The sequence below is a fragment of the Leuresthes tenuis genome, unplaced genomic scaffold (assembly GCF_036924035.1).
Source record: "Leuresthes tenuis unplaced genomic scaffold, fLeuTen1.0.hap1 SCAF_9, whole genome shotgun sequence".
Classification (NCBI taxonomy): Eukaryota; Metazoa; Chordata; class Actinopteri; order Atheriniformes; family Atherinopsidae; genus Leuresthes; species Leuresthes tenuis.
The window spans coordinates 30,423,869-30,450,526 of record NW_027325363.1 but is presented as its reverse complement, the minus strand read 5'-3'; the positions used below and the strand labels follow the sequence as shown (position 1 = coordinate 30,450,526).

General features: G+C 40.3%; 1 protein-coding gene across 5 annotated transcripts in view; it reads left to right on the top strand.

Moving 5' to 3' along the window:
* Positions 1 to 26,658, top strand: part of LOC140314696 (chloride channel protein 2-like) — a 125,571-nt gene that overhangs the window by 46,840 nt on the left and 52,073 nt on the right. For 3 of the 5 annotated variants that reach the window (XM_072393038.1, XM_072393037.1, XM_072393041.1), the window contains exons 3-13: positions 782 to 832; positions 10,068 to 10,199; positions 10,478 to 10,606; positions 10,863 to 10,996; positions 12,890 to 12,967; positions 15,343 to 15,421; positions 16,457 to 16,582; positions 17,479 to 17,563; positions 21,896 to 21,997; positions 23,384 to 23,468; positions 26,070 to 26,225. In XM_072393038.1, coding sequence (XP_072249139.1) covers positions 782 to 832; positions 10,068 to 10,199; positions 10,478 to 10,606; positions 10,863 to 10,996; positions 12,890 to 12,967; positions 15,343 to 15,421; positions 16,457 to 16,582; positions 17,479 to 17,563; positions 21,896 to 21,997; positions 23,384 to 23,468; positions 26,070 to 26,225 — 1,157 coding nt within the window. The remainder of the gene's footprint in view (positions 1 to 781; positions 833 to 10,067; positions 10,200 to 10,477; positions 10,607 to 10,862; positions 10,997 to 12,889; positions 12,968 to 15,342; positions 15,422 to 16,456; positions 16,583 to 17,478; positions 17,564 to 21,895; positions 21,998 to 23,383; positions 23,469 to 26,069; positions 26,226 to 26,658) is intronic. The other 2 variants (XM_072393040.1, XM_072393039.1) reach the window with 1 other exon arrangement.

The following is a 26,658-nucleotide window of genomic DNA, read 5'->3' as shown; positions in this document are numbered from 1 at the left end:
CACATAATGTTGTGATTTTGTATTTGCAAGCGTTGTATCAAAGACTTATGTTGTGTCTTCTGGATCAGTTACCTGATCTGGTTACCTTTTCACTGTTATTAAGTGTACTTTACTCCTCACACTGGTATTCACACTGTTATGTCGTGAAAAAGTGTCCGAACACACATGGTGGTGGTCAAGTTGTGGCTTCACTCCTGGGAAGCTGTCATGTTGTGCTGTTCTCTGTACCGAACAGTCCAGAATCTGGAGCTTAACAGGCCAGCCAAGCCAAGCTGATGTTTGGCAAACAGTTCATTTGAAAAATGAATATATTGTAATAACTGAATACAGCCCACCCTGTGATGGACTGGTGACCCATCCAGGGTATAGAAAATGGATGATTACGGCCCCCCCCATTTGATCGTGCCATAACGTTTGTTGCTCTTCTTATTAAAGTGTTATCTCTTCTTCTCCCTTTCTTTATCACCCTCTCACCCCCACTCTTCCAGCACATACACTTCTCTGCCTCTGGGTTTACAGTCTCCCATCACTCCTTTGTCCCTCTCCCCCACTTTCCTCTGCTCCTTGTTCATTTGTTGTGCTGCTGAGTTTGAACAGCACTCCCATCAATCACAAAATAATGATGTTATGTAGAAAATGTATGTTTCTTTCTGCTGATGGAAAGTTTTTTTTTTTTTATTTTTAAATGAAGGATCATTGTGGGGAAAGAAACTCGCAGACGCACAGTGGAGCGCTGTTTGTGTATTTTGTAACAGTGTCATATGGTCTGTTTGTCCTCTAGGGTCAGGGTACCCGTATGTTCTGGAGGCTCCCGCCCGGGACTTTATCTCTGGTAAACAAACAAACAACAAATGCATCATTCCCAGTTTGCCCCCCCCCGCCCCTTCTCCCAGCTACCAACTAGGCCTCAAACTCAACCTCGCAGTACTACAGCTGCACTGCTTTTCCATCATTAATCTTTACTAAGTGGTCATTAAGTGTTGCTGCAGTGTTATCATGCTGAAGAACCGTCTCCCTTGCTTTGCAGTATATTAATGCTGTCATTATCTTCAATTAAATCACATGGTTGGCCTCTGTACATTTAGCCATAAGTGTTTGTCTTGGGGAAATAAAAATGTCTAGGGATCACGTAGTTTGCAAATTAGCACCCAGGAGCACACACACACACACATAAATACACACACTAAGCTTCTGAGTTGTTATTTATCGGCATCCAACATTAAAAAGTACCCGTGTGTGCATAGTATTGCTGTTCTGCTGTGTCTCTGTTGTAAAAGACTAACTCCTCCACCAGCCTGGCCTTATTACTGCTAGCCTCAAGCCTTAATGGAAAGTAATCAAGAGCTCGGAACATTATAGTTTTTGTGTGTTTTGTGTGTGTGGGACAAAGGAGAGATGAATCTTTCTGAAGCAGTGCAAGTTGCGGAAAGGTGTTGTGATCAATGTTTCTTTTTTCTGTTGTTTATGTCCATGTACGATGTTTATAGGCTTTTATTCACTGGCTGTGTGTGTGTTTGTGTGTGTTTCTGCATTGTGTCTTTGCTTGCAACTTTAAATACTTTGTTCCTTTCAGTGCTGCCAATGGTGTATTTGCTTCATTTCTCATGTGTATGAAGGCATGCCTGCATGGTGCAAATATGTACATATATAGTGTGAATTTAAGTGTCAGTGTTGAAGGATGGCGTAGGTAATACATGTGCAATGAAAATTCTCTAGAGCTGGTTACAGCAGGGTATAAAAGTGTAAATCAGCACACTAGTATGTCTGCAGAGGACTGCAGAACGGAAGTGCTGACTCTGCAGCGGCAGAGCATTGTGTGTGTGCGTGTGTGTGTGGTAGGGGTGTGGTATGATGGGGGAAGTCTATAGCGAAATAGAAAGCAGAAGAAGCGTGTGGATGCAGAGCATAAATAGAAAGATTATTTGTGGTTGAAAGAGGAGGAAAAGCCAACATGAGAAAGGAAAGAAAGAGATGAAGGGGGAGTTGATGGCAAAGGTCTGGAGCAGGGATCGATGAAGAAAATGGAGACAGAAACAGAGAGGCAGAGTGAGACTGAGAGAATTAGTGTGGAGCACGTCCTGTAGCTCGTGGTTCACCAGGCTGCCATCCAGGAGATGAAAGGACTCACCGCTCCTCTGTATGATCAGTCTAAAGACGCACACACACACACATACAAACACAAAGTGCGGAGCACATTTCTCCAAAGCATTTTAGCCACACACATTAAACAAAACTGATGGGCTGTTATCGTGCTTATCAGTGCCACTCTGTAGAAATCAATGTGCCACTTCCTCATCCTCCTCCCTCCAGCTTCTGTGCACATGCTGGGCTAAACTTCCTCCTCATCATCAATGCTTGACTGTTTTGGTCAGAACCATAAAATACTCATTACTGACCTTTCAGATAGTATGTGAATATGTGCATTTGTGCATGGGAGCTAATTCCCATTTTCAACCATGATCTGTATGAATACTCAGTTCTGATTGGCTGCAGCGTGTCGTTTTATTTCTGATAAAGAATTAAGGAGCTGCAGTGAAACGGCATGTTCATTTCCTACATTACCTTAACCATAATCATGGCAACATGTTTACAACACTGAGTAAGTCATCTTTGGGACACATTATCTACAAATGTGCACACCTCCTTTCAAAATCTTGACATACGTAATCATCTTAAATCCCAACTCTCTGCTTCAGGATGCAGCTGACTGCACACACATGTTGACATCTGTTCATGAAAGTGATTCAGTATATGTTAACATGATTTGACAGTTTGCTAGTCTTGTTGTTAAACAGAATATCATTATTTAGAGGAGGAGTGACTTCTCAGTTACTTCTCAGAGAAGCAACAGGGTTATGCTTTGTAACCAACTTTAGATTTTAATTGTGAAACACCAACAAATTTACCCGTCTTGATATTTTTCTTTTTTTTTTTTGTTTAAGTAGGATGAAAAATAAATGTATTAAGGATGATGTACGGGCTATGATATTGATTTTGTGAGTGTGTGAGGTTGAAGATGAGAAATGTTGTGAAGTGAACTGTTGAATGGGAATATAACAGAATAGATCAACTCTGTAAAGTTAGAGCAAAGGTCTCTAAAGTGGTCAACAAAAGCAATGGTTGGATTACAAAGAAGAGGCAAAAGAAAAGTGCATGAGATCACACATGGAGAGCATCTTGAATCCACTAGAGCCAGTTCTTCTCACATCACAAGAAAAAACACCCAATGAAACCTGAAGCATTTTCATCTTGTGCCACAAAACAAAATCCATCTAAAAGCTGGTGCCTCTCATTTGCGATGTTTTCCAACACCTCCAGAACAGCTGTCCTGACACCTGACTTTGGGCTTTACTACGATTATTTATAGCACCCACTATTGAATAAGACCATACTATATATATCAATACTGGTAGATTAAAAAAATCCAAAACAATTTCCAAGATAAGGAAACCAACAGATTGCACAGAAACTTCAATTCAATCCAATCCCCCGTTCTGAGCATGCAGGAGGCGACTGTGGAAAGAAAAAAAACGAAAAAAAACTCCTTTTTAACGGGAAGAAACTTCCATTAGAATCGGGGAGGGCGGCCATCCGCCTCACCCAGCTGGGGGTTGAGAGGACAGGAAAGAGGGGACAACAAACACCATGACACCAGGCCAGGGATACCTGCTGAGAAAGAGAAACACAAGTTAATGAGAACAATAATGTCATATGTACACGGAGAGTAAAGAGAGCAGAGGGAGGAGAGGTGCATCATGGGAGGTCCCCAGCAGTCTTGGCCTATAGCAGTATAACTATGGGATGTTTCAGGGTTATCTGAGCCACCACTAACTATAGGCCTTAGCAAAAAGGAAAGCCTAAGCCTAATTGTAAAGGTAGAGAGGGTGATGTCTCCTTCTTGAACCCAAACTGTCAGCTGGTTCCACAGAGAGGGGCCTGATAACTGAAGGCTCTGCCTCCCATTCTACTTTTAGAAACTCTGGGAACCACAAGTAAACCTGCAGTCTGAGAGAAAAGTGCTCTGTTGGGAAAATATCCTACTATGAGATCTTTAAGGTATGATGGAGCTTGGTCATTAAGACTTTATATGTGAGGAGCAGAATTTTATATTATTTTCAGAATTTAACAGGGAGCCAGTGAAGAGAAGCTAAAAGTGGAGAACGCATCATTACTCACTGAGAGATTGATCGTAAGAAGAAAAGCTGTGCCTGCTCGCCAGGGATTGATACAGAGGCTGTTGCAGAACATTTACATAAACATCACCTCCCTTTACATCTCATTAGCATACATAACACATCAGCATGAAGGAGGGAGTGGAGGAGGAATGGATAGACAGTTTATTGAATAAATGAATTTGGAGAAAGAGCCAGACAGCGATGTCACAGTTGGAGCATTCTGAGAGGTCTCATTAAGTACCAGAGCAAACATTTACAGATGTATTGTTGTTCTTTTACTTCTCCAACAACATTTATTTTGTGTATTTAGGGCCAGTTTGTTCTGTTAGCTTCTGCATTTTCCTTCATTCATTTATCTCTATTCTCCCCCAGCTGCCTTTTCATTTTCTCTTGGTATGCAGCTGGTCCATCTGCTCGTTTCCCAAATCTGTTGTTTTCACTGAAATCACAGAGGCAAGGTAGGTCTTCATGAAGCTTTGAGAAAAACAAAAGCGTAAAAGTCTACAGTATGACCACCTCTCCAGTATGCTGCTGGTCTTTCTGATGCTGTCAGAATAGCCCTGACCTGCTGAGTCATTCCTCTACAGGACCACTGTCGGTGCCTTCTGCAGCAGATTCTGGTACTTGTGTTAACATCAGGCCAAAGTCCATAGACATTTCAAAATATAATTTATAATTCATGTTATTTATTGGATTCTCAAGTGTAAAGTCACTGCCAACTGCTTTTACATAATTTATTTCGCCCACTGTATCTTACATTCAGCTTTGGAGATGCTCTGTTTATCTCCACTCTGGGTTTTTGAATAGCTACTCTTAAACCTGCACACAGCTGAGGCAAAAGCCTTATGGGAGGGTAGCAGATGAAATGATGAGAGATGTCACACTGTGATCATCTGCAGACTGTTGCTTAGACAGGTAACTATGCAACAAGTGAAGCAGATTTTTTTTTTCTTCTTCTTTTATTTTTTGCCGAATGGGCGGGTTCCTGTTCTATTCATTCTGATCTAATAAAGTGGGTTGTCCTAAACTCAAAGCATTTCCAATGGAATTGCTCCTATACGCATGAAGCTACATAATGAATGTAAAGGCACATACATCCGTAAAGAAGGCAGGCCTCATAGCCATGGCAGTGCAGAGATAGATGCATTAGTGGTCGGCTCTTTCCCATTTCCTCCCATAAATAGCTCTCACTTTGCATAACAAATGTGTTTTATATGGGACTGTTAGCAGAGAATATGCACCGGTAGTGGTTTTACTAAAAGGTGTGTGTGTGTGTATTTGTGTGTTGACTTTGGCTCTCTGCTGGCCTCATTTTCACTGTATAATCACACCGGGGGGAGGGGGCTCCAGTGTTTTATTTAGATTGATTTCTTATGTTCCATAATGATATGGATTGATTTCCTATTTTATATATAAAAGATCAACAGGACCTCTTTTCTGTCTGTGACTGTCTAAATGTCGTTCATTAAATGGTGAGTTCATATTATAAAGATCAATTATGAGTCTCGAAGCATTATTCTGAAAGAGCAACTCGTAGGTTAACTAACCCAGTTACTTTAAAAATTAATTAGTTTGAAGAAATACATCTATATCTGCCCAAGTACAACATATAGAGCTGTTATCGTATCAGACAACTCAGTATCTCGGAGCAGAAGAGTTAACAGCCAAGCGAGAACAAGTTTAACAATATGAAACTTGTGCGGATCCACACTTGAGGTTTGATGCTGAAGAGCTAGAAAATGTAAATATTTTAAAACATGATAGACCAGAGCTCTTTAATGATGATCCTGAGAGACCTCTAATAGACCAGGAAAGATGAGGATCAGGAGAAATATTTTCCATCACAGAGAATGTGAGAACATGTGAAGAAGTGAGCTGGTGTGCTGAGTCAGCCACATTAGCTATAGGCAACATTGTTTTCACAGTACTGTAAAGGTTGCCATCACATGTTAGAGTCTTACTAAAATAGAGGTGGTAATTTTCTGCTGGAGAATTAAAAAGCATGAAACAGAACCTAAAGTCCAGCTGGTGGGTTATCAGCCACATTATACGCACTGTTTAACAAAGCAAGCTGCGTTTTACGGTCACTACCAGAGATGTCTGAGTAGGAGAGGTAAATCGGGTGATAAATAAATAAAACTTTTGAATTAGAAACCAAGACTTGCATAGTGATGTTCACGTGTCTGGGAGCGTACTGTAAATGGCAGTGCCAAGTGAAAAGCTATCTTCTATCAATAACACACCATTCTATGTCCCATCTGGAACTCCCTTAAAGTCTCCAGGTAAAAAAAATCCTATAGTCTTAAATGAGTGTCACACATGGTCTCATGACTGGATATATCTCTATAGAGGCATCAGCACAGTTCAATCAAATTTTGAAAAATTCGACTAATTTTCATCAATAATCAGTTTTATCAGTCAGACCATTTATTCCACAAAGTTTGTATCAGCATTGGCCCCAAAAATCCAGCTTGTATGATGCTCCAATCAGGATGCAGATGAAGGTGCTAATCAGCCGGTGGAACCCGTTTTATCTTCTGGAGCCTTGAGTTAATCTTGGTAACATTTTTTTACACAAGCACACATGTACCCACATTCACAGATACCAGGCCAAGGAGCTCGATGGGCTGTGTATCCAAGGCAACCTAAATTGGTCTCAGCAGGTATGTGGGCATTATGTGAGGAGAGAGTGAGCAACTGGGTATGCAAGAATGAAAAGGAACAGAAGGACAGAGCGCAAAGATAGAATGAGTGTGGAAAGGAGGAGTGGAGGGCTGCTGATAAGGCCGAGAGGGAGAAGAGGAGATTAGAGGGGAAGTCAGAGGTTGAATGTGATTAGACGAAGACTGAGGTGAGGGAGGGGGAGCAGGGCAATGCAAGGGGTGACTCAAAAGGCAATGAGAGTGACTGAGAGCTAGCATGCTGCTTATTGCACACCACAAATAATAAAGGCAGCAACCAGTCTGCAGGAGCTGTGTGTGTTTCTGTGTGTCTGTGCACTTGCAGAAAAAGCTATTAAGCAATACTGGCACAGACTCAGCTAACTAAATTACATCTCCAAAGGGACAAGATTACACTTGCAGCTGGACACACACACATCCACGCACAAACTTGCGCACACACACACAAAAGTGCTCATTTATGTTTACTAGTGTCTTGATGACAGAAGGGGTCCAAGAACACAGACGGCCCGTGGGTGAGATGACGCACAAGCACACACACGTGCTCACATAACGGAACACATACAACTAAATATACACATGCAAAACTCTTTCTCTCTGGCTTGTCACATAAGTGTCTTTGGAGTGATGGAAAGCAAAGGCAAATCTAAGTGTGTGCACTCGTGAAAGCGTTTGTCACAGCTTTTGCTGCCATGTGTGTTAGACAGCCCCTCAGGGTGTTAATTGGAGAATGTATGTAACATTGTCATCGCAAACCAGGGTACAGTGAAATTGTGGGTGCTCCACATAGGCTTGTGCGCTGAATAAACAAAATAAAATAGAACAAAAAAAAGAGTAAAAAAAAATTATACAGATGTTTATAAACATATACACGTACTATGTGCGCACACGCACCTACATATATATATATATATATATATATATATATATATATATATATATGTGCGTGTAAATACAGGTGTGTGTACACATACATATACATATATATGTATGTGTACACTGTGTATTTACAGTCAACCAGTAGAGGAAATTTTTTTTTTTTAAAAACCTGTGTGGGAGAGCAGGGACATGTCAGTGATTATTTGCAGTTTCTATGGCCCACGGAAAGAAGCTGTTTGTGAATCTGCTGGTGTGACATTTAATTAACCTGAAGCACCATGAGCGCAGCCGGTCAAACAAGTGAAGGCTGGGGTGGGAGGGGTCTCCTTGGTTGACCCTAATTCCCTTTAGACAGTGGCATCTGGTGTCATCCAGGGATGGCAAGCGGGCACCTGGTGATGTTTTTCATCATCGGCACATTTGATGATGCTGTTGGTTGGGTGGGTTGGAGTACAGTCATAGATATACAGGGCATACAGTAGGGGGCTCAGCACACGGCCCTGGGGGGAGTTACGCTGAGCTGTAGTTCCCGAAGAGCATCCTCACATGGCTTTGCCGGTTCTCCAGATGACTGTATCTGCATTTTTCCTTTCATCCCTGCAGTATCAAACTTGCCACAACTTTTAAAATGTTTTTTCTGATGCTTTGAAAGCAATTTTAGTTGATATACTAAAATGTGATTCAAAGTTAGTATTAACAGAAAGATTTTGGAGACTATCTAAGCTGTTGGGATTCTGTTGGTGGTGATGGGCGACTGATGCTTTCAGTATTAAAAAGCCACTGGCAGTCCTTAAAATGACACTATGCAGAATCCAGTATTTTCACAACCTTGAATTGAAAAAGAGAAAAGTAAGCCTGATGTGCATTGGTGCTCTGACAGTCCACTTCAGCCTCAGCATCCATGAGAAAAACCCCAACACAGACCAAAAATAAAAAAGCTGAATTCGTACTCTTCCCACATTTTAACATTGAATGGACAGTCTTTGGTGCTGAAAACATGCTGAAAGTTGCATAAACATTTGTTCTACATGCTGTGTGACATCAGTGTGGGGGGGCACCCCTGAGAGAGTTAAGGGATACAAGGACGGGCTTTGAGGAAGAGGGGAGCGGGTAATGTGGTGTAACAACAGGCAGTATGAACATTTATGTGCATGAGCACATTGGAATGAGTCACCATCAAACCGAAGTTTGGTTCCAACAGTTAGTCATGATAACACCAAGTGTTATGTTTATCAGCAGTGAATTAGTTTCCTGGTGCCTTAAGGTGAGTATGGCGGATCTTTCTTTATGTTTGCCTGTGTGTGTGTTTTGCTTATTAGCGCCTGTATTTGTGCATTCAATACAAATTCATCTCTGTTGTAGCTCAACGTTGTGCATTTTGTTTTCAATGTCATATGTTGTACATTTGCAACACTAGGTAATAACACGTTTTGCCATAACCTCTGCTACTTATAGCTGTAGTTGGCCCTGTGAGAGTCACAAACTGTTCTCCTCTGTGTTGATGGCTCTTGGTCTTTGTATAATAGTTGGCTGAGTTTCCATCCCAGCTTTAATCCTAAATAACGTTCTCTATTATTAAATTCTGAACCTCATCGTTACGTAATTGAAGGACACGTTTGTTATGTTGAATGGAAATGCATGAACTGTATCATTAGAAATAAACAGGTAGTGTTGAAGTACTTAAGAGATTTTAGGCCTTTGGTCTTAAAATGTTATTTTAGAAATCTTATCAGTAACTCTGACGCAGACTGAGCAGTGAAGAATGGGTGAGTAAGCGCAGATAAACAACAGGTGATGGGGAATCAACTACGCAAACACAGATACACAGCAAATGAGACAGAAAGCAAAGCGAACTGCTTTAAGTAGAGAAAAACTTTTCAAAATAATAAAGGAAGAAAAGCAAACTGAAGAAGGACAAAACTAAAAGCACCACATTACAGATGGACAGTGTACACCTGGGGAATCTGTTCTCCATCGAGCTACTGCATCAATTAAAGAAACTTGTGTGTAGCTTCAAATCCATCACAAGGTTAGTTGGAAGTTGAAAGTAAGTTTGCACACATTTCTGAAAGATTTAAACTGCTCATTCATTAAGCAGATAAACCTTTGTGAAGCAGCCTTTTACAGAATTAACTGAACTAGAAAAAAGGTCAGATCAATCCTGTAGTTTCTTTGTAGGCATCTGTGGGTTGTACATAAGTGTGTTGTTAAAATGAATCCGATTGCTTTTCATGGATTTTTTTTCTCAGTTTTTCAAAAGGAGGATGGAAACTCAGCCAGGATGTTGTTAGTGTGGTTCTGCTCACGTTATGTCTTCCTGCTGTCCCTGTAGTCTGCACAGTCCGCTGTCAGAAGTTTCTGATCTCCCGAGTCGGGGAGGACTGGATCTTCCTCATCCTGCTCGGACTCGTCATGGCCCTGGTCAGCTGGGTGGTGGACTTCTGCATCGCCATCTGTCTACAAGGTGAGGGAGGGAGGAATGGCAGAGCAGGCCTTAACAAAAAAAGTTCCTATTGGTTGGTGTCAGAGCTTTGGGTGATAAGAAGAGTTTGGATGGGTGGATAGCATGTAAAGGAGAGAATATATCCATGGTTCACATGCATGGTCTCTTGCTTCTCAGATTCTGCATTCATTTGATTGTTACTCACATGTCTGCTGTGTTTGTGTTTTTTAAATTTTTTTTTTTATTCGTGTGTGTGTGTGCACACGTTTGTGTGTGTCTGCGCGCCTGTATGCCCACAGCACAGAAGTGGATGTATGGCGGTCTGGACAGTAATGTGTTCCTACAGTATCTGGCCTGGGTCACCTACCCTGTGGTACTCATCACCTTTTCTGCCGGCTTCACTCAGATCCTCGCCCCGCAGGCTGTTGGTACGGAACACACACACCTGCGCATTTTAGCTGGCACAGAAGAGACATGCCTTCCCGTGTTCTTGGTTTGACATAGATGGGGTTTTTAAAAGTGAACCTTGGAATTAAAATCGAGCTAACCATAATTAAACATTTTTGTTGAACTCTCATCAACTAATTTAATTCTGGATATAGATTTTTACAGTTGTAGAAAACAAGTGTTAATTTGTTGTGAGGCTGACAGTCAGCTGTAAGCCACTCCTGCTCTCTCCTGCAGGTTCTGGTATTCCCGAGATGAAGACCATCCTGCGAGGGGTGGTACTGAAGGAATATCTCACCTTCAAAACGTTTGTGGCCAAAGTCATCGGCCTCACGTGTGCTCTGGGTAGCGGCATGCCCCTGGGCAAGGAGGTAACACCCGCACACATAAGCTGACGCATAAATGGATTAAATCTTCCACCTGCTGAAGTCCTTCATGTAGTGAGTGGGTGTTAGTGTGAGAGCATAAAATCTTGAAGGGAACTGTTTGTATGAATGGGAAGATGCACAATGATGGGACAACATGTGGCACTTGCAGCACAAGCTGGGAACTTTGTCAGTCATTATACTACATGACTCACAGGTCTACAGGCTGCTCCCCCCTGTCCTGAAGAAAGGCTTTGGTAGTCCGAATTGTTCATATTCCAATTATGTTAGAATTAAAGGAAGTGTTCCAGCTACATTACCTGACCCCTCAGCAGTGAAAGAGAAAGTCATGGTACAATATTTCCTTTTTTTAGTATAAGACTATCATGAGAAGTTAAAATATTAAAATGTAAGGTGACTGTGTAAGATACGCAATGGATAAAACTGCAGCTAACAAAGACAGAGGACCACGAGTGTGGACCAACCTTTTACACCTGATGATTGTTGGACTGCTGCTGTGTTCCCGCCTGTTAATTTGACTGCAACGGTATGTGCTTTGTTGTGTTGAAAAAGACACTTATGTGTAAATAAGGTCTATCCTATTAAGAGTACCATCGCAACCTTTATGGGAAATTACCCATGGAGCACTCAGAAACCCGGACCAGGCAATACAGCCAATAAATTGTATCTCAATATTTTCAGAGAGTATTGGAGATACACAAATATCTCTCTTTTTTTCATCGTGATAGTTTGGCCTTGTTCTTGTAACCCTCTCCAACACAAAGAAGCCTTGGTTTGTCCTACACATTACATCATTTGGGTTGTTTGTTGCTTAAAGTATGCAAACAGAGTCACTGAGTATCTAACAGTAAGGAGAACCGATTGATAATATTGATAAGAATACTGTTGACCAGTCACATTTAAGCAGACTTTGGTCACATGTGGTAAACGAGTCCAGGTGGAGCGCAAAAGAGACAGAAGACATTATGAGATAAAAGTAGGAAGCTGTAAGCTATTACTGAAAAACAATCTTTTTTTTTTCTGTTAGGTTTTTAAACATTATTCACATTCATGAAATGAGCCGCTTATAGAACAGGAAGTCTTGGCTTCGATATGAGATGTTTGGTTAGCCGCTAGTTACACCAAACCCTATAACATTGGCATCAGAAGGCAGACAAAAGGCTGTATGAACTGAACGATCTGTGTGGCACTGACAGATAATTGTAGAAGTTCTGGTATCACTGGAAAACCACACTCTGTCCCCAGCAAGGCCTGGAGATGTGTAGATTGAAGCAAATTGTCTGAATACTGTTAAAACAAGTTAGCTTTCTGAGTGCAGCTGTACATTGAAGAACTGCATCTGTGAACTATATAATAATAAGCAAGCTCAATCACATTCCAGCCTCCTCAACCCTGCTGCACGAATTCCATAATATTAATAAAATTGGAGATAAGAAGAAATGGGTGGACAGGGAGGGGAAAAAATATACAGCCTGGAGTTGATATTTGATCTCTTTCATCCCCAGAAAGAATGGAGAGTTCGTTGAGCACATGCTGTTCATATCCTGAGGCCTTGTATGTGTGTAATGTATTGTAGGTGCACACACCTCAGGCCTTTCTGGCTGTGCACCACTGCAGCCAGTAGCATCCATGGTCCATAGATTCTGCACGGGGCTCTTGCTTTCTTACTCTCATGCCTCACCACTCTAATGCTCACTTTTAATCATTTTAGTTCCACTTTGAACTCAATCCTGTTCATTTTGATGTTTTCTGCAGACTTTCTTGTTGTTGATGTGTTTCCAGACCGCTTCACATGTGGCTCGCAATCAACAGGAGTTGAGTGGTGCTTAACCTGAAGTGACTGCAGCTGTTTAACAACTTTATTTTATCTCCTGCCAGGGTCCTTTTGTACACATCGCCAGTTTGTGTGCTGCTCTCCTCAGCAAGTTCATGTCTCTGTTTGGAGGAATCTATGAGGTGAATTATTTTTCTACATTTATTTTGTGTGACTGGTGTATTCCTTCACTTCATCCCCCAAAGCGTTGTTCTGACTGTGTATTATTGTTATTCTTGAAAAATTTCTATAGGTGCATTTATTATTGATGTTCTTTTTTTTAAATTATTATTCAATCATTTATTGTATATTTTTTATCAAAAATGTCCTGCCTCCATCACCCAGAGGTGATTTTAGTGTTTGACCAGAGGACACAGCAGTGATGAGGTGTGTTTTTTCACCCAGAGATTCACCTCTCGGGTTGTAGACAATACATGCCACCTGCCCTCATCAGTTCTATTTATTGGCTTTTTGTATTTTCTCAATAATATTGCTGCTACTTCTCCTCCTCTGCCTGTGGTTCGAGGAATGTGAACATTTAAATAGCAAGAGGGAATTTATTCATTAATGTTTACGCGATCCTCCTGCTGCAACCAGGATTCTGTAAGACAAATTATATGATCACCAATTAAGTCATTCACTAACAGAGACTTGGAAAGGAGAAATCTAATGTTTTTTTCAGGATCTGTTAAATGTGGGTGGTCTTGGAGCAGACAGAGTCATTATGTGGTTTTGGGGATGATTTTGAATGACTTATAAATTCAGCCATATTTCTAGATATGAGAGCTGCCCCTTCCAAAGTGGGATCGATGTTTTCTTCCAATCAGACCAAGTTTTCCCCAGAAAACCTGCCAATTATCTGTGTAGCCCACGGCTATGCAGTCTAGACTTTTCTTCCCTCACTTGTCTCTGTCACCATAAAACATTTGTGAAACACCTGTCTGATGGCTAGTTAGGGCTTTTTAAACCAAGAATGTGAACGTCTGTATTACACGCCACCATTTTGACCAGAAAAATAAGGAGGTTGTCTTTCTCTGTGGGGCCCTGTGATGGTTGAGCGAATTGTCCAGAATACACCCTGCCTCTCACCCCTCTGGCAGCTGAGCTAGTGGCTATGGGAAATGGATGGATGGATGGATGGAGGAAATAAACTTCAGCTGCTTCAAAACAAATAGAAAAGCAACATTTATTAGTTTACAACCCTCCTTAACAGTCTGTCCCTCAATGCCCATCATTTTTCCTCTCATCCTTTCCTTAGTGTGCCCATCTTCTTTCACATCACTCCTCTGTAACTTTATCCTCATCCATATTATGTTGTCTCTCTGTAATCCTCTGTCACTCACCCTGTTGTCTCTGAAGAGTGTTGTGCTGCATTTTACAGCATATTAATATAAAATGTGTGTGTGTATGAGTGTAAGTGTATGAAGAGTCCCACTGCAGCAATATCTCCCTCCCCAGAGTTTTAAGTACAGTGTGCTAATGTAGCCTGTGGATTGTACTTTAAAAACCAGGATGAGTGCTTCGCATTTTATTTTCATAAGGGCTGACTTTAGATCAGATATAATTGCAATGTTTTTACATTCAGATCTGTGAATGTGAGTTGATATGGTGGAAAGTTTGCTGATGTACACACAGTTTTGTGATACATTCTCTGCTAGTGTAAGTCTCTTTCTTATTCTCATGCTTCCCGAAGGAGTCTGTTCTAATAGGGGTTAAGGTAATCCAATCGCACAATTCCCGGTATGCTCCCCATTCCATGTCCCCTCTCCTGCACTGCTCATGTCTTGTCAGATATATTCACACTGCAAGAACATTGCCGCATCTACTCTTTACATCGGTATCAACTCATGAGAGTTTTACAGAAATACTTCTGTTCAAACTGTTCAAATATTTGTTTTGAATGTTCATTGAAGTTAAACGGAAGGAGGTAAGGGACTGATTCTGACCGTTATCAGGTTTTACTTTGCAATAGTTTCCTTTGAATTATCTTTTCATTAAGAGAAGTATTGAAACCCAGCTATACTTGGGTCAGTATATGCATTATTTGCTTTCTGTGGTTATTAGAAGAGATGTGTGTGTCTGTAAGAAATGGTATCACATGCCAAACCAGGATAAGCCACAGCACAATGACAAACTACACTTGCCCCTCTTTACCACCACCACACTTATTGAAGGATATACGTCATAATGCATTAAAAATGCATGATTTATTTTACTTTTATTTGCTGTGTTTGTTAAAAGCTACAACTGCTCCCATGCCTATTCCTTAGGGAATTGAATGTATTTATATGAGGTCAGAAATTTAGACAGTTAACCCTCACTATTCCCTTCTATCTGCTTACACCTACATTACTGTCTCTAATGAATATATTATATATTTCAACAGTGCAGCTAAGTGCTACAGAGAAACTGTAGAGTCAAATGTTACTAATGAATGTCCTGCCTGTACTGGCTGTTCGGAAATATGCTTAAATGGCAGACTGACTCAGCTCTAACTGCGTGTGTGTGTTTGTTTCAGAATGAATCAAGGAACATCGAGATGCTGGCAGCAGCCTGTGCAGTAGGGGTGGGCTGCTGTTTTGCTGCCCCCATAGGAGGTGAGTCTGCAGGGAAAGAAGTCTGTCACATACTGTAACTAACTAGAGAAAAAAAAAACACTGGGCCTCATGCAAGAACCACTCGTACGAACAGTACGAGTACTGAACAGTACTGACTTTAAGTGGTGTGTACGAATAATTTAAGAGAACTTGCCGCATTCATCAATCTTCTCGTATTTTGAGTTTTCTTTCAGTGTGATCCAGACCTGTTGTAGGAGTCATGTAAAATTGTCTGCGGTTATTCGAATCAAGTTTGCTAGACTAATGGATTGTATATTTAATTACTTTGAAGATATCATGAATAAATAAATATATACATTATACACCGTAATTATGCTGACATTACGGTTTGACTTAATTTCACCGTTATTTTACTGCTGACACTGCTAAAATTGACAGATTTTCCTTTTTGAATCTCTGAAAGCAGAACTTTAATCTGAGAGCCCGTAAAGTTGTTCTTTTTGTGCCTTGATGCCATTCTCATGACTCAACTCTAAACACTTTGTGTCACAGGAGAGAGGAAGCGTAGCCTTATATGGTATCATTTTGGGCGTGGAGTGTGCAAATTTACTATCCTCTTGCACTTAAATACGCATGGGTGGCATTCATCATGTTTATGCAGTTTGTTTACACACTTTTCCGAAGTTAAGAGCATTTGTTGAATCTGACGTGGCGTCTTCGTACGAAAAAAATGAGAGAAATTCAGAATAAGAATATGAAAATGTTCTTACATGAGGCCAATTGTATTGGAGCAATTGTATTGATATTTCAGAGAAGAGCATACAGTGAAAGGGGCAGAAGTCCAGCTTTGATTTCCTAGCAATGCCGGTTACATTGGAGAGCAGATGCTAGCTAGCTGTTAACATTTATGAAAACATGTGACAAAAAAGTCACCCATTGTCATAACACCTGTACAATGTGGTCAACAGAATTCTACATGTCGAGAAGTGACAGTTTGTTTATAAAGGGTGCTGTATTCTATATTTATCTTTGTCATTATGACTGCTTTTGCATCCTGGTGTTTGTGTGTTTCAGGTGTCTTGTTCAGTATTGAAGTAACTTCTACATTCTTTGCTGTGAGAAACTATTGGAGAGGTTTTTTTGCTGCCACCTTCAGTGCCTTCATCTTCAGAGTACTGGCTGTTTGGAACAGAGATGAAGGTAAGAGAAATGTACTCAGGATTGCTACATCCATTACTGCCGCCTTCTTCTGTAGTTTGTTCACCACCACAATGGCCGGTTGGTTAGCCATAACCTGCTTATCATTCTGGATCTGGAAGTCCCACAGGACCTTAGCTTTGTCATTCTCCACTACCTTTGGAAGTATGGAAGTATTCCCATTTTGACTTTGGAACTTCCAACCCATACTCGGTGCAGATGTTCCTGTACACTATTCCTGCCACTTAGTTATGGCTTTCCATGTCTGCATCTTCCATGCGTACTGGACTGATGAGACATTCACTTAGCAGTTCATTACTGAGGACCATATTCCTGATGTATTCCTTTAATTTTTTTTTTTTTTTTGGCTCTGATGCTCAGTAGCCCACGAGCCTTCCCTCTTTCAGATTGGCCAGGTTGTCATGCCAGCAGGGTAACTGATGACTGTCAGGGAACACATTTTGATGGCTTTGACTTTATTCTTTCCATTCAGCTGACTCCTAAAGACCTGCCTTACACTTTGTAGGTACTTGATTGTGGATTACTTCCTTGAGGCATCTCTATGGTTGCCATTTGCCTGTGATTATGATAAATGGACTGTTTTTTCAAGCACTTTTCCCTTACAAGCCACATTCACCCATCCATCCACGTCCATTCACATAAAATATGTTGTTTTTTTTATTTTACAAAATTTTCTTCAACTATCTGGCACTGTGAGGTCAGAAGTTCTGGTCAGCACCTGCAGAATAAGCTGAATCTTTTCTTCTCACTTATCTACCATCAGAAACTAGACGTTCAGGCCTTATCTTAGAACTGACATTATGATTGAGATGATTGGTTGATGTGATAGGGGCTTGCTCTGTTTAATAACTCTTGCTGTACTTTTTCTTTTTCCACAGAGACCATCACAGCCCTTTTTAAAACTCGTTTCCGGTTAGACTTTCCATTTGACCTCCAGGAGCTTCCTGCCTTCGCTGTCATTGGGTAAGCTTTAAGTAAAGTTTTCCATAGCTCCATCCTGATAACGTAAGTGAGTTTGGCCATTTAAATAATAATTAAAAAAATATATATTTCAAATACATAGTGCTGCGCGGTGGTGTGGTGGTTAGCACCGTCACCTCACAGCAAGAGGGTTCCAGGTTCAATCCCTGCCTGGGGCCTTTCTGTGTGGAGTTTGCATGTTCTCCCCGTGTATGCGTGGGTTCTCTCTGGGTACTCCAGCTTCCTCCCACCATCCAAAAACATGCATGTCAGGTTAATTGGTGACTCCAAATTGTCCGTAGGAGTGAGTGTGAGTGTGCATGGTTGTTTGTCTCGTTTGTCTCTATGTGGCCCTGCGATGGACTGGCGACCTGTCCAGGGTGTACCCCGCCTTTTGCCCGATGACCCACCCGCTACCCGATTAACGGACTGTCGGTATAGAAAATGGATGGATGGATATTTCAAATAAATAACTTTTTGCCAGTCTGCTTCTTCTAACAGATATTCCCACTGATTATGAAAAATGCTGTAATAGAGGTTTTATTTAGGAGCTCCTCTTTCTAGAGCATTTGGAGGTGTTGCCTCAGGGGGGCCCGAGTGAGTCACCTTACATGGATAATTTAGCTGGCAACAGCTGCCTTATTTTCTCCTGCTTTAGCTTCAGGGCTCTTCTCTGGCTTAGAATGAGGACAAGGACCTAGGAAGGAAGCTCATGGACACATGGGAGGGATGCTCTTTTCCCCCTCAAGCAGCTTCTTTAAGATGGAAGTCCCTGCCTTTTCATAAGATCCTTAAGCTGTTTTTGTCCTTTTAATTTCTCCTGACTTCACTCAACAACTCACAACTCCACATTTTAGTCTCTTACTATGTACTCATGCATTGTGCGTTTGTATCATTCATGTAGTTTCCATCTTCCCCTTGCCATGAGCTGTCAAGCAGGGAAATTCGGTCAGTGTCTCAGTCAACTAGGGCAGAAACAGTTTGTTCTGTGCTACATGCTGCCAAGGGCACGTCTTTGTAAAAAGTGAGCGCCTCTTCAAAGTGTTTATTACAGCTTCAGGCTGCAGAAGTGAGAGATTCACAGAGTGAAATACAGCCTCATTACTGCACACAGAAACAAGCACACATGCGAATGCGTGCAGTACAGTAATATTACACAAATGAGGGATAATATACCACTTGTGTCCATATTTGTACCCGCTATATAACACTCCGATTCTGTTTTTTTTCACAATAGCCTTTGAGCGCTGTTGTACTTTGCTCATTTAAACAAATGCATTTCAACTTAAAGTTGCTCAGTGAGGTCTACAATTACACTTTGTTTTTAAAAATGCACAACTCAGTTCAACACAAAACAAAAGAAAATAGCTGTAAATCTTAGTTTTCATCCATTCAGATATTCATCTATTAACAAGGACTTGAACAAAAAATAATAATTTTACTTCTGAGGTACGACGTCTGCAGCACGATGTGAAACGTTGGGTGCAGATAAAGATGTGGAGGCTATTCTTCCCTGAGCTGGTCCTGTGATATAACAGAGCCCTGCAGATCTAAACCGATCATTGAAAGATTTCCTTACTGAGTTGGCGCCAAACAGAATAACAGGGTTGTGTTTTTTTCCAACACAGACAAGACATTCAGTTAATTAATCACTGTCAGACTAATCTGAAAACACTAAAGTATTAAAAAAAAATAAATAAATTAGTCCAATCAAAAGAAATGACGCTTGTCAAAGCTGGACTAACACACCCTGATAATGAGGTTGAGGAAGGATGTCTTCTTCATGTATAGATTCAAACGGACTCAAATTAACTTTAGCATCCTGTACACGCTCCAAAATTCTATCTTTCTGCATCTTTTAGTAAAAACAGTCAGTGTATGCGGAAATTAATCCAGCTGAATTTCCAGTAAAGATGCTCCCATTCACATATTTTTCTGTTTCTTCTGTCAGAAACTGGGATTGAAAATCATCCCATTAACAGACACATGTCAACTGACGGTCATTTAAAGCACTTCCAGACTGTCGCTCTGCTCTAATAAAATCCTGTACTATGATCTCCTACAAAGGAGGTTAGAATTAGCAGAGTGCCTCGAACAATTTCTTACACAGTTCACAGCGTGCTCCTGTGCAGGTATACTGGGACAAGAAGGGTGGTCCCGTTAAATTGCCTTGTCAACTCCAATCAAACTGTGCAAGTAACTGTGCTGATTTAATCTCTGGTGTTAATATGTTACCTTTCAAGGCAGCCTGATTATTTCCTGATTTCGTGGATCACATTAATGAGAGAATCCATCTAGCCTGTGTTGTTTTTGACAACCATCTTAGATTAGAAATGTGTAGCTCAGGAAGAAGAGCAGTCGCCCACCAATCAGGAGGTCAGTGGTTCGACTCTGGCTTCCCCAGGATACATGTCGTAGCGTCCTTGGGCAAGACACTGAACCCCACGTGTATCATTGGGGGTATGAATGTGTGTGAATGATTAGAAAGCACGTAGTTATTTGTATCTTAACGTGCTGTATGAGTGTGTGTGAGTGAAGCGCTTTGAGTGGTCAGTTAGACTAGAAAAGCGCTATACAAGTACAAGTCCATGTACCATTTATTAGTTTTAGTCAAATTTTAGTCACTTCTATATGTGATGTGTGTGTCAAGTTTTAGTCGACGAAAACTCAAAAAGGTTTTAGTATAGTTTTAGTCAAAAAAAAGAAAAGAAAAGAGAAGTATAGTCTTTTAACAAATTAATTTAGGCCAATAGGTAGTGGAGAAATAGGTTGTGAAAATAGCAGATCTATAAGTTCAACACATTATGAGCTTGCAGATTGGCTATTTTCCCCAATAATTACAATAATAAAGGAATGGTTTTAGACAGATGTTTCCACCCAACGGCAAATACTTTCTGATCTAAGGATTGTGCATTACACACAGATAAAGTGGTAACAGTGGAATCAATGTTCATTACTCCAAAAAAGCCAAGCGCTGCATGCCAGGTGGTGGGTGGGACCAAACAAGGAAAGGATGCAGCAGCAGATACTATTTAGGTTTTAAGATTGCACGCACAAATAAGCAGCAATGTCATGCATTTTAAACGTCTGACAGACCACCCGCTAACATTTACGTCCATTCTCGTCTCGTCAATGAAAACTCACACAAGTCATGTTTTAGTCATCAAAGAGCCATGTTTATCTCGTCACCATCTCATTATCATCATGAAAAAAAATGGCGTCAGCGAAATGATTTCGTTATTGTTGACATAAACAACACTGCATCTAGCCAGGCTCCAAACTATAAGTTTAGCTAAAACACCAAAGTTCAGACCAATCAGTATAATGTAAAGGCTGCAGCATTGTAGTTTGTGGTGTCAGACCTGCCCCCTTTCAAACTGTTCCTAAGGAGGACCTTAGTGATGGTGAAACAAAGCATGTAAGCCACACACTGCAGTTCTTTGGTGTTTCTCTTTAGGGGGAGGTATCACCTGGCCACACCCCTCACCCTGCTTGTCTTTAAGCAGTACCCTAACCTTCACTCTACACTCCATCATAAACTGGAATTGTATTACTGAGCTGCCCACAGGGAGAGGAAACGGTGATTTTCCTTTTTAAAAGTAGCATCAATGAATACAAAGAGGCAAACGTGCAGTGTTTTCTTCCTGCTGCACTGGGGGGCAAAGACTCCCTCATCATGCCGTTCATTATTTATTTAAAGGTATTTGATGGAATTAATAATGCAGTAAGATAAATTTCTAAGGATTAGTTTGCCTGCAAAGCTGTCTGAGTCTATTTTTTTTCTTTCCCACCTCTTTTCTGTTTCTTCTCTTCTCACTGCTATAAAGAAGACTCCCACTGAGCTTTTAAATGCACTTATATAAAGCTGTCTTACTGCGTTTTTCTCAGACTCACCCACACATCACAAGCTGACGCTGTGCTCGCACTCTCTGTCCTAGCTCTTAGCAGCAATTTTGTCTTTTCATTTTAGCCTTTGTTTCTTGTCGTTGTATGAATTTGTTTTCTGTTGTTGGCCTTCTTCTTTACTGACATGTCTCTGTTCCTTGCTGTACACACCTTATGACTTCTTTGCATCACATTTGCTCTTATCACAGACAGCTGCTTCCAGTGCCTTGGACCCTCATTACATTTACATTGATATTATTCTAGCCAAATGTACTGGTGGCAACCTGTAGCGGTGGTTCAAGAGAGAAAAATGTTACCCTTGTTGTTTTGTTTACACTTGAATTAATTTATTGAATTAATTAATTCCATTTAGTTTATCTGATCACACAGAGTACTTTCTCATGCCAAGTAGAAAAATATAGATCTGACTCTCTGTTTCTGTCTCTGCAGTATTGCCAGTGGTTTTGGTGGTGCTTTGTTTGTCTACCTGAACCGGCTGATTGTCCAGTTCATCAGAAAGCAGAAGACCATCAACAGATTCCTCATGAAAAAGTAGGTTCAACAATTATGGAAGCGGGTTCAGTTGTATTTGAGAGACATTCCCTCAACGTTTTTGGACTGTTTTTTTTTTCCCTAATATTTTTTTTTTTTTAACTAATTTTAGGAGAGGCTTAATTTTGTAAACGTCAGTATCTGTTTCTCAAATTGGCTGCATTTCTTTGTCACGAGTCCTTGTAAACTTCAACTCTGTTAAACTCAGAAAAACTGGAAATCTGGAAATCATCTCGTCCCCTTGTGCACGAAAGGACGGAGGGATTGGAGCGAAGAGAAGTTTCGGTGCAATCTGTTGGTGTCCTTAGCCAGGCTACTGGACTAATTGGACTAAATTCGATTGAAAGGATTTGATTGGATTATGATTGTGTTACAGTGAACTGGATTCTAATTAGTTTCAATTGGACTGTATTTTTGAAGTGCCGTGAGATTACATTTGTTGGGATTCGGTGCTATATAAATAAAACTGAACTGAGTTTACTTGAATCGAAAATTGAATAGTTTCCTCTAATTCAAGTTTTTAACATTATGTTACAAGACATGTTTCAAGCAAAATCAGCCATTGACACTATAACTAAGGATTTCTGCTTTGACAGCCATAGAAAGGTCAGGTCAGATTGCTTGTATGTAGAAGATGGGCCGAACCATTCCCAACTGTGCTGGTTGGGGTGAATTGCACGTGCTGTAAGGAAGTTTACAAAAGACAGTAAAGGCAAAGCCAAAAAAGAGGCGCTCAGCTGCAGGCCGTGTGCCAGCAGAGCCTGCGGCCGTGTGCTGGGAGCAGGGCCTGCTAGTGAAGGAAAGTAAACCCGTTACTATTCTGATTCTCCCGCTTTCATCTGACCTTCTATGATAACCTCTTTCTTCTTGAGAATCGCTCTCTGGTTTTAGACTGAGATACGTCGATGTTTGAGGTGCTAAACAGAGTCAGAGTAAGCGGGTCAGGCAGAGATTTCCCCATTTATTCAGTGAGGAAAAATAGTAAATACAATAGAGTCCCACTCTTTTTCTTTTTAAGGCTATTATATTATTATTGTTATTATATAGGTATATATTAATTTCTGTAAGTGCACTGTATTTTTTAACGTTGTGTCTTTTAACATGCTGTCATACTGTGTGTTCAGCCCGTGTTCTATGAAACAGGCTGTCCTGTTGTGATGAAGGGCCCTTTAAGCCGTGTCATTGTACAAACAGCACACACACACAGATATTATTGCTTTGGATCATTTAACTCGGCAGCGTTTACTGAATGTGCAGCCTGCCACATTGTGGTGAATGTTGAGCTGTAAAGATGGAGAAGCTCTGTTCTGGACAAACACTGATTGTTTGTCCTGTGTGTATTACTCTCCCTCATGCCCCTCCTTTTCCTCTTTCTCTCCCTTACAGGCGTCTGCTGTATCCTGCACTGGTCACTTTACTCATTTCAACGATGACATTTCCTCCTGGCTTTGGACAGTTTATGGCTGGAAGGGTAGGTTTCCCACACCTGTTCAACATGTACTGTTATTTTCTATTCTTTAGCCACACTGCAACCATTACAAATGTATGTGTATGCATCATATTGAAGTTCATATTGATATTCTGGAGAGAAAATAGCTACAAAAGCATAATCTTCAGATAAAAACAAGAGTTTAAAGTGTTCACAAGCTTTGTGCTGTAACCTGTCACTGGCTAATCCACAGGCCGTTGCTAAAGAATTTTAACGAATGTACAACAGTTTTACATTTTGAAAAACTTACACATCTGAATTATTTCCCCTCATTTGAAAATCTGACCATACACACTGTACACTAAAATAGCCCCAATGTGGCATCACTTTAGTAAATAGTTAAAGCAATATAAAACTGAAATATTTCATATGTGTGTTCTGAAAATAAATACCTCTTTATTCCTTTGTTTGTTTGTGGATTGAACAATGGATTTGCCATTCATTTACCCTGAAATCATCATACACGTGTAGGCCTTGTTTTTATAAATACGATGTACAGTAACAAGGAAAACATTAAGGAAATGTGCAAATGAATGATTGAAATTAAAAAGTGTGAACTACAAGGATTAATGCAACTTACCTTGCCTAGATGTTTGCATTTCACTCCAAAGAAACCAACAAGCTTGCCCAACTTATTTTGTCTTGAAAATAATGTTATTAGTTTCTGTCCCCGTGGTGTACATGTTGCACTTTGTCGTTGTGGTTTTCATGCAGCTGAGCAGCTTTTCAGATCATTATGCTGTTAACATAACAGCCTGATCACCATTCATGCCAGTGTTTGATTGTTTCAAAGGTTAAAATGTGCTTGTGTGTGTGTGTGACCTTCTAATTGTACCCCTGTCATCCATCTAAATATCAGAATTAGAAAAGGAATAGTCTGTCCATCTTCAGGCTTCAGACACACATACATTACAGAGCCGTGCACTCTTGTGCACAAGATCCTGCTCAGTCTTGGCTCCTAATGAGGGGTGATTCAGGCCTCTGAAGCTCTGCCCACGCTGGCCCACTCTTCTTAAAGCTCTTCTCTTTGGAGCACACTCAGAATTCTGTGCCTGTGATCCGTCTGTCCTACCCTTCACGTATTCATCATCATATCTTTGGCAGCAGGCAGCATCCTCACCACCAGTCATCTGCAGAGATTTAAACAGCTGCAGATTAATTTATCTCCTTATGCTCCTTGGACTGGTGACCCTTCCAGGGTGTACACTGCCTCTCACCCAATGACAGCTGGGATAGACTGTATTGAACGGTAATTGGATTGAACTGAGTTGGTCTTTAAATGGGCTTGAACTGAACTTGTAAAATGCTCTTCTGTAACTTCTGTTGTGATTTGACTGAGTCCTGAACTGAGTTGAAAATGGATTAGAGAGTTCCACTTCCATAATTATTCGTTGAGTGATGTAATTCTACACCAGTGTTAAAGGCATCTCCCTTTGCTCAGGCTCTTTTTGTCTGCTGGGTTTAGTGAATTTTGCTCTGGTAGTTTTTTGTCATTTTCGCGATCAGACATGCTTCAAATGCCTAAAACATCCAAATTAGTGTCATAGTTGAATTATAAAGCAACAGATTACAACTTTTAGTAAAAATAGAGGATTGCTGTGTGTGTATGTGTTTTATTTGAGTTATTTATTTATTTTCATGGAACTGACAGATTTTGTATAACTTCTTATGTATGAAATGTATAGCACAGAAAATAAATGTAACCTGCTCAAAATGTTTTGCGTTTATGAGTCATGAGCATCGCCTCAGGCATGCTCAGGATGGGAGATTGGACTGAAGACAAGTTTCGGTGCAATCTGTTGGTTTCCTCAGCTAGGACATTGTTTTTGAATTGGCTCTATATGAATGAATTGGATTATTTTGAAATTAATTCATTGGATTTCATTGGATTATGATTACAATGAATTGAATTCCAATTGGATTATATAATTTAAGTGCCTTGAGATGACAGTTGTTGTAATTTGGCGCTATATAAATAAAAATAAAAAACTAAACTGAGTTCAAGACCAAAATTTTATTGTTACAAATGCTTGTGAAGTGGAGTTACTTTGTCATGACGATTTATTGCTTTTACTTGACAAACATAAATGTTCCCTCTTGTTATAAAATGAGTTTGTCCCTTCTCTTCTCAGTTTTTACATGTCACTTTATCTGGTTATATCCCAAAACCTTGTTTCATTTTTTACAGCTGACATTTCTTGCTTTTACATGCAAGTCTGTAGTTAAAAAGTGAAAAGGTTTAATCCCAGTCTAGAGAAAAGGAATAGGTAAATATATTTAGTCTGACCATATGTCAATTTAGCAACATAATGACATAAAATGAGATGAGATGAGATGAGAAAATATGTCATCATAGAAAATAGATGTCAGGTGAAAAGGATCTTGGAAAAAACAAGAAAGAATGCAACATTGAAATTCTGTGATTGCGTCTCTATCACCAACTCAGGAAATATTGTTTAAAGTTGAAGAAAAATACTCACAAACATAAGTTTTTCTGTCATCTATATTCCAAGATGGATTAAAAAACAAACAGCCCCCTGCTGTTTATATGTATTAAACTATGTTATTTTCTGCTGTTTGTAGCTGACTCAGAAGGAGTCTCTGGTGACATTACTGGACAACCGAACATGGGCCAAACAGGGTATTGCTGAAGAATTTGACTACATTGGACACTCCCAAGCCTGGAAACACCCTCAAGTCAATGTATTTGTCACACTGGTCCTCTTCATCGTCATGAAGGTAAGAGTGAAGAACTAAAAAGTCTGCCTGAGATTTTAAAGAAACTTGTAATTGGATTTGTAACACTTGATTTATTCCATCACTTGTTTAATGTGCCATACCCACTGAGCAATTAATCTGATAAAAACTTGTGTACTTTCCTCAAATTTGTACATTTTGAAGTTTACTATACAAAACAGAGATTATAAGCTTACAGCACTGATGGTTGATTTTGCTCATGATATGTGTTGTAACACATACAAGAATGTCTTGTTTACTATTTATCATCTGTCCAGCATTTCCTCTGCTTACTTGCTTTTTTTAGTATGTGTCCTTATAAAACATCTAATCTAGCCAGTTTCTTTGTTTGTGCTTACAAAGTTTGTAAAATCCATGGATACTGGAGCTTGGGGTTGCAGTGGTTTTTTAATATAAAGGAATGTCGAGGAGATTT